This window comes from Asparagus officinalis, chromosome 1, assembly GCF_001876935.1.
Source record: "Asparagus officinalis chromosome 1, Aspof.V1, whole genome shotgun sequence".
NCBI lineage: Eukaryota > Viridiplantae > Streptophyta > Magnoliopsida > Asparagales > Asparagaceae > Asparagus > Asparagus officinalis.
The window spans coordinates 47477710-47492426 of NC_033794.1; the positions used below are offsets into that span (position 1 = coordinate 47477710).

General features: G+C 37.7%; 1 protein-coding gene across 2 annotated transcripts; it reads left to right on the forward strand.

The window, feature by feature from the left end:
- On the forward strand, nucleotides 2941-14709 carry LOC109823710 (subtilisin-like protease SBT6.1). Of its 2 annotated transcripts, XM_020390053.1 has the most exons (10): nucleotides 2943-3652; nucleotides 4568-4696; nucleotides 5527-5679; nucleotides 6015-6131; nucleotides 8709-8893; nucleotides 10742-11005; nucleotides 11088-12159; nucleotides 12845-13360; nucleotides 14406-14466; nucleotides 14562-14709. In XM_020390053.1, the coding sequence occupies exons 1-10, from the start codon at nucleotides 3158-3160 to the stop codon at nucleotides 14651-14653; spliced, it is 3084 nt and encodes a 1027-aa protein (XP_020245642.1). In that variant the 5' UTR covers nucleotides 2943-3157; the 3' UTR covers nucleotides 14654-14709. The 2 variants fall into 2 exon arrangements, with proteins under 2 accessions (XP_020245651.1, XP_020245642.1); XM_020390062.1 differs by lacking the exon at nucleotides 12845-13360 and having other exon boundaries at nucleotides 2941-3652.

Genomic DNA, 14717 nt, shown 5'->3' on the forward strand with positions numbered 1-14717 from the left:
GAAGAATTGTTGGGCGTTTTTCTTCAGCCCAAGTTGAGTAGCCCTGATCAGTGCAAGGAGGCCGTACTCTTGCAGGTCATCATAATTCTCCTGTAAGATAAATTTAGTCATCCAAGGTCACCACTCTCCGGGACTCCAACGTGATCATCCAGGAGTTCTAAAGTCTTTGGCTGGAAATTGCCCTTTAGCCTTAGAGAAAGAACGGCCAAAAGTGTTTGCTTCTACGGCCATCTCACGAACGGGTAGTACCCTCTGAACCAATCCGGGATGTAAACCAATAATATAACAGTCGTTACTATCTACTCCAGCGTTGCCCTTAAAGAAGTAGCCACATGTAACGCCGACTTGTGTTGGGATCAACTCCCATTCCATCTTCCTAGGGACTGAAGTTGCCTTGAGGGAGATGAGAGAATAATCATGCATCATTAGAGGTGTGAAAAGACGTCATTCACCTACCATCCTGAGCCACCGATATGTCCCCAAATCCAACGTATCGTGGTTGGGTGTGGCATCACCAAATAAAAAAGCACGCTTTGGGATCCTACTCCGGTTAGTAGTCTCCAAGGAGGTGTTAATGATCAAACGCATTAAGGTGGGACTTGAGGGCTCGGAGAGTTGATGAAACACCTCCCGACTCCTATTCTAAAAATAGAAAGGTTTTCAAGTATAGGGAGGCGGGGTTGGTCTGTTCCCATTTGAGTTGTATCTGATCCAATGTCGCCATGCGGAGGAATCGGAGCAGAAGAATGCAGAACTGCAAGAAGACAAAACAATGAAGATTAGTCAGATGGGGTAAACCTTGGCCACAAGGTGAACTTCACCTAAGAATTGGCATGATCCTCGTCAGACAAACGAACCTCGTTAAAAAAGCAAGCCTCATAAAATAGACGATCTGACAAACGAGCCTCATCCAACAACAAACTTCGTCTATCTGACGAACCTCGTATTAAAAGGGGAAATTGTTCATCTCCTTCAAAAATCAGGCGTAAAATAGGCAAAGTTCAACTATTCTAAATACAAACTTTGTGTTCGATGGTACTACCTGAGATAATGGGCAAAGTAGCAGCCTCGCCGGAGGAACTTGTCGTCTTCTTGCCCTTGCCTTTGCCGGTAATAGTTTTTAGGGCCATAGATCTTGACAAAAACTTGATGTTTTTGAGGGAAGTAAAAAAATTAAAGCTTGAAGGCAGATGCTCTGTGAAAGTCGAAACGACCTAGAGCTCGAAAAATCAAAGAAGATGAATCAGCTTCGTCGAAGACAACCGCCTATTTATAGGCGGGAAAACAAAAAAAAATCAAAGGCCAAGATCCGCTCCGCGGATCTCGAGGCCCCCAGCTGGCAGCCGTTTCTTGAGCCTAAAAAAGCACTATAATGGGGCGTACAACATTTAATGCTGACAAGACCTAATTGTCAGTCCCATGTGGGTCTGACGAAGTTAACACAGAATGACGAGACTCAACAAATAGCCAAACCTCATCTCGAAGCATCAGAGATTACTTAGAAATGACAAACTTTGAACCACGAGATCCACGCTAAGAGACCAAGCTCGCCAAGAGGCCAAGCTCATCAAGCAAACCAAGCTCGTCACAGCCAAGAAGGTTCAAAGTATTTTAGACCCCATACAACCCAATTCGGGTATAAAAACTTTGAAGGGGGGGTCTGTAGGCACTCAAAAATGCCAAGAAACAAAGCAGGTTTGAACCTCACTACAAGCACGCCGAGGGTTGTCACAACGACGAACCTCAGCTCAATCAATGAGGTTCGTCTCAACCGGATAAGACTCACAATGCATTTCTCCTCAGAAGTCGAAGTTCGTCATTTGAGACGAAGTTCGCCCAGAAACGAAATTCGTCATTGAAGAAGAAGTTCGCCTAGAAACGAAGCTCGTCAGTGAAGACAAATTTTTTTTCCCGAAAGACGAAGTTCATCAAAAGAAGCTCACGAGGCTTTCCAAGCAGCTGGACTCGGCCATCAAAAGACGAAGCTTGCCATATAGTGAAGCATGGTTTGTCAGATGAACCTCGTTATGCATCGAGGCTGTGTCATCTGACGAACCTCACCACGTGGCGAGGCTCGTCTCACCAAATGAAGTTCGATTGTAACGGTCTTGAAGACCCAGTCAGCCTATGTGGGCTAAATTCCAAGGGTCGGTTACGCTCCTGACCCCACGATCAGCGCGTCGGTTATGCGCTAAAGGTTTATAAATAGCCGCAAGCAGCTATGAAAAAGCCATCACGGGCACGGACGAACGCACAGACAGAGCTAGCACTCACGTTCTAAGGACCCCTTTTGAGATCCAAATTTCGATTCTTGTGATCTAAGCCATCAACGGAGGCTCCTCCTCCTCTCAAGTTGAAACAATCTTGTTCTAATCATCAACGGGAAGCAAGTTCGACTCAAGCATCGAGTGAGGCATCCTTTCGCCACCTAGAACCCAAGTTAAACAGAGGAGAAGTCAAATCAATCTTCTCCTCTTTTGTACTTGAGAAAGAGCGATTTTAACGAGGTTTTTACCAAGTGATAAAAATCTCGTCTCACAACTAAAACAGTTAGAGAACCAGTCATTTCATCCTTTTCGGGACCCTACAAGTACATGAACTAATTTAATATCAGTTACTTGTACATTGCTCACTATCTCTCTTGCTTTAGGGGTTGTTTGGTTGGTTGAGAAACTAAGAAAAGGAAACCAAAACACCTGACACACCCATATGAAGACTTTTGATTTCATTTTCTTGTGTTTGGTTGAGAGGGGAAAAAAAGAGATGTTGTGCATATGAGATCCACCCTCTAGTAAGATAATAGTGCATGAGCCCCAAATATAAAGAAATACATTTCCTCCCAAAAAGTCATGAAATAAGTTTGAAAATATAAAAATGGGTGTCACCACACTTAAATAATCTCCCAAACTTAGATCTCTAGAAAATAAATCAAACAGCCCCTTTACCTCTGTTTCTGTAATTGGGTCAGAGCCATGTGCCCAACCACTTTCATTTTCTAAACTAACAAATCATATTCAACTACTCCATTGAAACAATTGAATTCATCGTCACTCCACTTCCTCTTCTCCATTGATCCTCTCATTGAGGATCACCGGCGACCCCAATGGAGACATCTCCCGCCATTTTCCTCCCCTAACACCCCCTTCCATCCAACAAAATGAGCGGTCGAGATCTTCCATCTCCGCCTCTCTACCTCATCCTCCTCCTCTTCTCTCTGATCCCCTTCGCCTTCTCCCCGCTCCAACCCCAAACCCTAACCCTAGCTCCAGCCCGAAACTATATCGTTAGATTCTTGGATTACAAGATCGCCGGAGATCACCGCTCTTATCTCGAACAGAACCTCCGATCGGTCGAGAACTGGCGGTGGATCGAGCGGAGGAACGCGGCAGCGGCTTTTCCGACGGATTTTGGGGTTCTGGAGATTGGGGGTTTGGATAGTGAGGATTTGGTCGGGGAGATTGAGAGGTTGGAGAGAGTGAAGGATGTGTATGTGGATTCGAGCTATTCGAGGAGCTTGTTTGTGGATGATTTTGACGAGAAGAAGCGACCGGGTAAGATCTTTAGCTCGATGTCGTTTGGGGAAGGAGAGGAGGGGAGGTATAGTCCGTTGGCTAATGCTTCAATCAGCTGGAGAAGGAATATTTTGATGCAGGTACAATCTTCATCTTGTTTTTGTTTGCAATTTTGCTAAACTTTAAGTTAATGGTTTAGAAAAATGTGGACTATTCGGGGCATTGGTTGGAACTTACCCCCTTGAAAATTTGGCATAAGAACAATTTAGCAAGAATCTTTTGACAGCGTTTGGTCATTGCAGTGGAGGGCATAAAACTCACCAATTAGGAGAACTTATAAGATTATAATTAATTGAAGAAGAAGGACTAAAGTCAGGTCTAAGAGAACTTGACTGGAAACTAACCATAGAGATGAATGTGATAATGACTAACTTCGTGGAGGAGAAAAGCCTCGGCGGAGAGTAAAATTCATGTAGCCGGCGCCAAAAATTTGGGATTAAAGTTTTCTTAATGTTGTTTCAGCACAACAATGAGATATTGAGTCAGTTGCAGAGCTGCCAAAGTAATCATAGTCGTCTTTAAGTAGCACTAATTTGATATTGATGCTTGGGGATAAGAAGAGCAGATTGTGCTGGTATAACTGCATCTTTGTTTCTGAAATAGATAAGAAAGGTAGATTTTGAATCAACTCATAAGACAAGTAACTGCTTGGACTGGTCTAACACATGGGTTTAGGTAAGGAACCTTAACCTTAGAGGGAAATGTGTTTAGCGAACAAAAGAAGGAAACTGTTGAAGGGTCCATGGGTTTGTGGGATGCGTACAGATTATGATTTATGTAGAGATGTGTTCTTCATATTATTTGAGTGAAAAGAAAGTGAACCTCTAGAATCATCATTAATATATCCATTGCACAAGATCTTTTGTAGACTTGTATTCGTAATGTGATAGTGATACATCTTTCTTTAATAATATGCTTGTATGTGACAAGTAAATTTGAGAAAATATCTTGTTTGAAGTTATGAAAACTATGTAACAATCATTTTCTTGATGCAGAGATCTCAGGTTACATCACTATTTGGAGCTGATAGACTCTGGAACAAAGGATATACTGGTGGAAAAGTTAAAATGGCAATCTTTGATACAGGGATTCGAGCTAATCACCCCCATTTTCGAAATATCAAGGTAATCTTTTATTATTAATAACCCAGGCACTGCCCGAATAAAAATTTGTTTATCTTCCATATCCGGGCAAGACAAGTGTGTGCAATCTTTAGAATATTCATAAGATACAGTATGTTAGTCCCCATTTGACAAAATCTAATTATTTTTATAGATCATGTTACTAAAGTTTGGTTTATTTCGCATACGTAAAACAACCCGGATTATATTTATAATTTTATATAGCTAAAATTATTCTATTTTCAGCGATCCATATTTATAGATATAGATAGATATAGAGAGAGAGACATATACATATATGTACATGCACGCTTATACCTATACAGATGTATGTGTATGTAGAAACACATGCATAATTGCATATTCATATATAAGTATGTATAGCCGTGCCCTCAAACCCTCATGCCTGTTCTTTGGACAATTGCCTTCTGACACCCGTTATCTGTTACGAAACTGGACACTTATTCCCCATGTCTACTTATTGTAGGTCTGCTTCTCCCCCTTCTTATTGTGGGTCGACTGCAGGAGGCAAAAATTTCTTTGCCAGAGGAGATGTGGAAATTTTACCATTTTGTTTTGGCTAGCTTAAAGGTCTTATGGTCTTAATTACTCTGATAATTGTTCTTCTGCCATTGCTGAAGGCAGACGCTGAAAAAAAAACTTTCGAATTTTAATGTGCTATGCTTTTGAGACTCACAGTTAGTGATGCATAAGTTACCTATATAATTTCTTTATATTCCTTTTTTATACTCTTATTAGTGAAGTTATCCTATAATTATTGTAATGGCTGTGTTAGTATGACTCCATGAGAATATAATTCATTATATATGCAGGAGCGCACCAATTGGACAAATGAAGATACACTAAATGATAATTTAGGGCATGGGACCTTTGTAGCTGGAGTTATCGCTGGTGAAGATGAAGAGTGCCTGGGTTTTGCTCCAGACACTGAGATATATGCCTTTCGAGTATTTACTGATGCACAGGTAATGCATACTTTGCTTTACAAATTTATGAATGCAAGAGTGCGAATTAGATGAATGTTGCATTAATCAGGAAAAAATTTTGAATGTTGTATTTTTCTTTGTTGGCTGGAATTATTTCATCAGTTTCTCTTCCCTGCCGTTAAAGTTTATTCAGATATTTGATAGATTGTTTACTTCAGATTCTGTTTCATGTCTTTCTTTGTTAAGCGTTTTAACACTTTGGATCTTTTTTTTAGTTGCCTAATAATTAGGGTAGCGTAATCATTTCTTATTCATTTGCTGCTATTATAGATGTTAGCAAAATTGTGAGAGTTTTTTATTCAGTCTCCTTGCAGGTATCTTACACGTCTTGGTTTCTTGATGCATTTAATTATGCTATTGCAACTAATATGGACGTGCTGAATTTGAGCATTGGCGGACCTGATTATCTGGATCTTCCTTTTGTTGAGAAGGTACTGAAATTTTCCATAAATTCTTCAATAGTACTACACTTCCATTTCTTATCGGCTTCAATCTGGCTATATGCTTATCGTCTTGTTTTAGCTGGCCTTGTCTAATGTGATGAGGAGATTGTGTTCCCAGTTAATGAATTATCTGACTACATTTTTTGTGGTTTATCTCAAAGTCATCTTTACTAGTTTGTCTGGGCCTCCAGTCACGTGCTTTTAAGCACTGACTCCGACATGATATGACATGATACATACATTATACACTAATGCATGACAAGAAGCAGTACACTGAAACAACAATACAATAACAAGTGTCATGCCTCAGTGTCTGATATGTGTGTGTTGTGTCCCATGTGATATGATTTCAAAATAAAGTGCTTGTGCTCCATTGGCAAGGAGAAGTAAACAATAATATAGCTTAACATTGATATGTTTAATGTTAAATCGTTTCTATCAGCTTCATCAGTGAGATGCTCTGTTTGCCTTAGTTGTGATTTCCTCCATCCTTAAACTTTACCTCCCTTTATTATACTTTATACTGAAGTTATTGGTTGGAGATGAATAGTGCTTAGCTACAGTTATTTAATAACTTAATAAATAAAATGATGTAATAACACAAAACAAAGAGGGCAAGTAGCCCAATGACATGTTTCACCTTTTGTACTTGGGAAGTCACAGGTCCGATTTCTCCTAGCTTCCTTTCCATCAAAACAAACTTTTACCTAATACCAAAAGTTAACTTTTTATATTTTTATTTTCTTCGCTATAAACCCAAAGATTTACCCTGTTTAGTTTTAAACCTATCCACTTCCAACAAAAAAAAAAAATTGTACCTAAAATCCCAAAGTTTTACGTATTTAATTTTCAACCTAACCACTTCTAAGTCACTCTTTGACCCAAAATATTCACCGTAGTCTTTTATCCCATTGATTTTTAAATTTAACCACTTTCTAAAAGTTTTTTTTTTTACTTAAGGAACCCAAAGTTTTACCCCATTTATTTTTTACCTCACACGCTCACATGATTACTTTAGACCCAAATTTTTTTACTAAATTACTTTTAAAATCACTTTGTATTTCAATAGTTTTCTATGTGGCGTGAGTTGTTATTTTTTCTGTAACTTCCTGTTTTCTATAAGTGGTTAGATATACAGTGTGGCCAAATATTTAAGTCATTAACGTCTTTGTTCTTTTATGCTTTTGTTGCGTCATCAGAAATTGTATATGTTTTTTCCATACAGATATACACGTTTTATGCCACTTATTTTTAAATCCACCCTTTCAAAAAAAAGAGTTCATTTTTACCTCTTAAAACAAGATTTTATCACTATTTATTTTTAAATCCACTTCCAAAATCAATGTTAGAGCTATCGTGCTCGAGAGGTTAAGTTTAAACTTTGTATGTCAACATTTGTTATACAATGTAAATTGTTGTATTTTGCTTTAATTTGTCATATTCTATGCTAAATAGTTAGGAACACAATGTATTCTATGCTAAATCTCACTAATTGTATATGTTTTTTTGCCTGCAAATCCAAAGTTTTACTCCCAACCCCGTAGGAAAAAAATTTATTTGTAAACTCACTCACTTCCAAATCGCTCATTGACCCAAAAAAACTCCATCGAATTAATATAAACTCCCTTTGTATTTCAACAATTTGTTATACGTGTAAGTTGCTATTTTTTATTCTAAGTGGTTAGATATGCACGGCATTTGAAATCAAATGCTTAAAAATTATTTTTTGAGCTTTTCTAATACTAATGTTGTGCCATCACGAATGGTAGATTGATCTTTGCCAATAAATCTAAAGTTTTACCTCAATTTATTTTTAGACCCATCCGCCTCCACAAATGGATTTTTGCCAATAAAACCAAAGTCTTACCCTCATTTATTTGTGAACTAACACACTTTCGAAATCACTCTTAGAACCAAAATGCTTAATTCACATAATTAATTTCAAACTTTTTGTAGTTCAACAGTTCCATACAACATGTAAGTTGCTATATTTTGTTGTAACTTTCTATATTTTTGTTTTAAGTAGTATACGGTATATTTTAAAACATATGCTTAAATCATTTTCTTTTATTTTTTTCCACTAATGCCGCTGTGTCGCACAGGTCAATTTTGCTCGTTCTCATCTAACTCATTTAAATATTTATGTCTTTCTGGATTTTATGGCTAGAACTAAACTAAAAGAATGACGTTGTAATGAGGCATGAATATCTTCATATAAGTATTGGCTCATAAATGTAAGTATCATGCTATCATACTGATGTATTCAAATGTCTACCTATGACTACAAATTTCAAATAAACCACAAATTCCCATCGGGGGATACCCATACTCTCCATATGCCTTTCTGGCTATGACTCGCTGCTATAATGCTACATTTGAGCAGTTCATCTTTCATGTGCATCCACTGCACACTGAATTTCTCCCTTTTCAATTTTCACATTTTTACTTCATCCATACACTATTAGCATGGTTGTGCATATTCCAAATTTAAGATGTTCTTCAATTCTTTTAGGGAAACTTTTAATCTAATGTTTGGGTTGTTTTGTTATTTAATGGTCTATCCAGGTTTGGGAGGTCACTGCAAATAATATCATTATGGTATCAGCTATTGGAAACGATGGACCTCTCTATGGGACACTCAACAATCCTGCTGACCAGAGTGATGTTATTGGTGTTGGTGGTATTGACTATAATGATCACATTGCCTCATTCTCATCACGTGGGATGAGTACTTGGGAACTCCCACACGGGTATGTCAGTGTCTCGTTTACACTTCTTGAGTAAATCTAGTTTGTCTTATTTTCTAGATCTTCTATTTCGATTCAGTGGTAGGACAATGTGTTCAATATCTACATGCTTTGATGAGCACTGCTTTTTTATTTTTGTCCTAGTTATCAAGTCATTGAGATGTAATGTAGCTTGAATTTAATTTTTCAAAGATAAATCTAGAAAATCCATAAGGATTATTTTAGGATTAAAGAATTGTTGAGATAAATTTGAAAAATATATGTTAATAAGTGTCATCAAAATGAGGTTTCCCCCTTAGTTTCTTATAACAGGTGAGAAAGACGAAAAAGAGAAAAAGTTGGGACGAGATCAATGAGAATTGTAAAATTAAGTCCGTCTAAGTATTACGTCAAAACCCCGAAGTTATAATGAGGGTTGCGGATTATATTTTTATATTGTAACATACCCCCATAGGTTGGATGTCCTTTTAGTTATGGGTTGAAAGCTGGACTCACGCAGGGGTAACAAATTTTTTTAAATTTGTAATAAATTCGTGGCTAGCAAGATTCGAACTGGGGTTGAGTCTAATACCATGTGAAATTAAGTATCTCTAATTATTACACCAAAACTTCGAAGTTATGGTGAGGATTGAGGATTATATTTTTATATCCTAATAATAATAACCATAGACTATAACATAAAGGTTTTAGTTTAATTTATCAGTTCATGTTGGTCAACGTTGAAGAACTTATTTCTTTATCCTTAATTTCTCACAATAGTTGAGAAAGAGGAAAAAGGGAAAGTTGGGACAAGATCAATGATAATAACCATAGAATAGGACATAAATTTTTTAGCTTAATCTATTAGTTCATGTTGGTCAATGTTGGAGAATTTATTTCAAATAATAATGTAGAAGTATGGATATGCTAATAGTTAATACTTCTCATTGTTTTGTTTAACTTTTTATCCAAGACCTTCTAGAATAAGCTATTTGAAGAGGATTTAGGTGTCATTTTAGCTATTTTAGGGTTAATTTCCCAAAACCCCACTAAACTTTGGTGGGTGTTGCATGTAACCCCTCTGAACATTGTTTACCTTAATCCCAAGGTCCCCCAACCGCCCCCCCCCCCCCAACCAAAAAAAAGGACCCTACATGAAATTTGCAACTAACAAACTGTTTCTTGAGAGGAAAATATGTCAAAAATTAGGGGAGAGTGTATGTTGACAGTGACAAAGTTTGGGATTTTTTTTACACTCAAAAACATTTTGAGCTATTTATAAATTACAGGAAGGGGGTCGGGTGAGATAAGGTAAAGATCAAGGGGTTTTGTGAGACAGCCCATAGTTCATGGGCGTTATGTGAGATAAACAAAGTTTGGAGTTGGGGGGGGGGGGGGGCGTTATGGCAACATCTGGGCCAACATTCAAGGCGCTTAACCCTTTATTTTATTGATAGACTGGTGAAGTACTTGGAGATGAAAGCACCGCATGTTTAAAATCATGATGTTGAGACTTATATCCAAAATTGGATGTTTATGTCATTGTTAAACAAGCCTGACTTGCAATAACTAATTATATTGGTGATCTGACTTGCCTAGTTCTCTTCTAGGCTTGTGGCATACCCTTATTTTCATAGTTGCTTCAACTTGGACGCATTTGCTTAATGCTTACGCCTTTTTTCAAGTTAACTTCTGTTCGCTGTTGCTCCATAATAGATCTTATATTGACCAGGAAAAGTACTTTTAAGTTGAATATTTTTTTAAATATCATTCCATGTCCCTTGTGGACAATTGCATCTTATATGATTGTTCTCAAGTTAATCATGTAAATAAACGTGAAAAAGTCACCAAACTCATCTTGTTGCTTGACAGCTATGGGCGTGTGAAACCAGATGTGGTTGCATATGGCCGGGAAATCATGGGATCTAAGATCAGTACAGGATGCAAGAGCCTTTCAGGTACTAGTGTGGCAAGCCCAGTGGTTGCTGGTGTTGTATGCTTGCTTGTAAGTGTTATCCCAGAAAACAAAAGGAAAGACGTACTGAATCCCGCAAGCATGAAGCAAGCTCTAGTTGAGGGTGCTTCCAGACTCTCTGGTCCCAATATGTTTGAGCAAGGTGCAGGCAGACTTGACCTGTAAGTTTCAGTTTAGAAATGTTCTTTGGAATTAATTCGTTTCAGTAAATAAACTAAACATTACAGTGTCTGGTTCTTCCAGGTGGGAGTCGTATCAAATCTTGAGCAGCTATCAACCTCGAGCGACCATTTTCCCCAGTGTCCTTGACTTTACTGATTGCCCTTACTCCTGGCCTTTTTGTCGGCAACCTCTATATGCTGGTGCCATGCCCGTTATATTCAATGCTAGTATACTAAATGGCATGGGCGTTATTGGTTATATTGAGGGCTCACCAACCTGGCATCCTTCTGATGAGGTGGGAAACCTACTGAGCCTCCATTTCACTTACTCAAATGTCATCTGGCCATGGACTGGTTTTATTGCACTTCACATGCAGATCAAGGAAGAAGGTGCCCATTTCTCTGGTATTATTGAAGGCAATGTGACAGTCACAGTGTATAGTCCATCACCTAGTGGAGAGAAAGTACTAAGGAGGAGTACTTGTCTGCTTACTTTGAAGCTGCAAGTGATCCCAACCCCTCCCAGGTCGAAAAGAATTATCTGGGACCAATACCATAATATAAAATACCCACCTGGCTATATTCCAAGAGATTCATTGGATGTTCGCAATGATATTCTTGATTGGCATGGTGATCATCTTCACACCAATTTCCATATTATGTACAACATGCTAAGAGATGCTGGGTACTATATCGAAACTCTTGGCTCGCCTCTCACATGCTTTGATGCTAGCCATTATGGAACCTTACTCATGGTGGATCTTGAAGATGAGTATTTCAGAGAAGAAATTGAGAAGCTACGAAATGATGTCCTTAATGAAGGGTTGGGACTTGCTGTATTTGCTGAGTGGTACAATGTGGATTCGATGGTTAAGATGAGATTTTTTGATGATAACACCCGGAGTTGGTGGACGCCAGTCACTGGAGGTGCAAATATACCTGCGCTTAATGAGCTTTTGGCCCCACTGGGAATTGCTTTTGGGGATAAAATCCTAACTGGGGAATTTTCTATCAACGGGGAGCAGAGTCACTATGCATCTGGCACTGATATAGTAAAATTTCCTAGAGGTGGATATCTGCATAGTTTTGAATTTCAGGACAATTCTGAAAGTGGTGCTACCCAGAATGTACTGCAGACTTCTGGAATGGCACAGGTTAGCTGGTTAGGCACATCATTATTTTATTTTGCTTCTGCATTATATATGCTACTGAGGTTCTATCACAAAGACTTGATTAAAAATCGTGTAAAACTGGCAGGATTGTTCATCCAACATGGCATGTTGAAATTAATTGATTTTACTGGTTAGGCGTGAATTTATTCAAAATCGTTTCTACAGTTTCGTTAGTCAGGATGCAGCTACCTGGAGGTTTGATTCAAAATCTTGTAGGGAACTGGAAAATCGTTAAGTCAAATTGAATAATTTATATTAATGGAAATTAATATGATTTTAAAATCTCATATAAACAGAAACTCAACGGTTACACTGGTTTCTTGCTTTTATCATTTATTCATTAAGTATGTCATTTTAGATAACGAGTTGTTTGGTGTCGTTAGTTATATATAAATTTAAGATTTGAATTATTGATCTTACTGGTAATATCCTGAATCACTAGTGGGCTAAAATTTACTGGATTAATGATGATCAGTCTGCACTTGATTCATGATAGGAATTTTCTGTTTGTACTAGGCAATAGCCGATGGTGAGTTCTTGAGGCTTTGAAATGAAAGTACGTTGGGTATGGTGTTTATGGGGATAATAGAAACTGATGACTTCATACTTTTTCATGCACCCAGTATATTTCCCATTTTCGTTTTATTGAGTACTGTATTAAATGCAGGTCGAATCCTCAATTCTTGGTCTTGCTGAGATTGCTGGGGGACGAGTTGCAGTTTATGGAGACTCGAATTGTCTTGATAGTAGTCACATGGTGACCAACTGCTATTGGCTTCTGAAGAAGATATTAGATTTTACAAATAATAACATTAGAGATCCAGTGCTTTTCTCAGACTCTGCTAAGCTCAAGTCTCCTTTGAATGGCCCTGACAGCCACTTACCATCTCGGAGAAGTGATATAAACTTCTCTTCCTATTCTGCTGTAGTCGGCAAGGAGTTGATATGTCAACGTGACTCAAGATTTGAGGTTTGGGGCACAAAAGGTTATGGTATTCAGCTGATGGGTAGAAATAGGAAATTGCCAGGATATCCAACTATTCGACTGGACAGTGACTTGAACATTTCAGTAAAAGCATCCAGTGAAACGTCAAAGAAGAAGCAAGGATACTTATCTGGAGCGGTCAATAGAAACAAGTTCAGAAAGAATATGGACTTTTTGAGTTTATTAAACCATGACGAGGTACATATATTACATCTTAGAAGTTCATACACACACACATGCATATATACACGCACAAGAGACATAATGCTACAAGTCAACTCTATCAGGCTTTAAAGCCTTTGATTCAGAGTTGTGATCTCTTTGGTTATCTCTAGAACTAAATCCATATTTTACCAAGAATATTTTCTAGTTGAATGGAAGGCATTTATATATTTATCAATGGATTGCTATTATCTGAGAACTTTTTGTAAAGCACACTTGTTAGTCAAGAGAACAGCTGGTGAGTTCTTGAAGAAGGCTTAGATTCCAAAAGAAAAAAAGGGCCTATGGAAGAACTCAGAATATTGATTTCTTCAGTGGCTTCCTTTAGGAAACTGTTGAATATGGCACTTGCCTGTGTCATCTAATTACTTATACTACTATATTAAAAACTTAGTGAGGGTAGGAAAAGTTGAAATGTCCTTCCCACTAAAGAGATGAGGACAATTTGGTCATTTCACCCACATTTTTTTCTTTTCTTTTCTTTCCCCTTTCTTTAGTTCTTATCTTTCTAAAGCATATAATAGAGCTTACCAATTAAGAATTTATTACATTGTATATTATAAAAAGATATAAATATGAAATGACAAAGTTCTTTTCCATGTAAATATATATAATAAAAATGTCTATGATACACAGGGTATTGAAAATGATATTTTTATATAAAAATTAGAATAATTAAGTTTTAATGTCGGTTGCTCGTGCAATAATGCTAGTGTCTCATTAAGTACTATGAGGGATGTTCTTGGCCTTGGGGTGCAGGTAGTCCTGCTGCAGCTCTCTGAAGCTGTGAAGCTATAGTAATGCAAGAGAGTGAAATATTTTCTTGAGAGAAGCAAGAGTAAAATATGCATGAGAACAAAAGCTTGAAGTAATTAGTTATCTTTGTCATAATATCTTCTTTGGTGCTATACTTCTTTGCCTAGAAAAACATAACTACTTCTTTGGCTACATCATTTAATTAATTTGATGCATCATAACATTATCATGGTTCTCATGATAACCAAGTGTTTACTATGTGCAGAATGACATTCCCTTTTTGGCAGCAACTCAATGGATTGTTCCAGCTTTGGTTGCTGTCATATGTAAGCAAAATCTAGCGCTTTCTGCAATTCTTTACTCATCCTGCAGTTTGTTTATGGAGCTTGAGTTCATCATCTTCCTGTGCATAAATCCTCAGGTGTTTTGCTGCTCTTGACCTGGCGAATGCGGCAGAAAAAGAGGCGGCGAAGAAAAGGGTCATTATCAAATCGTGCAATAAACTTAGTGTAGTTCTCAAACTTAGATTTAGGCACGTCTCTTTTCTTTTTTTCTTTTTATTGAATTGTCTATATGA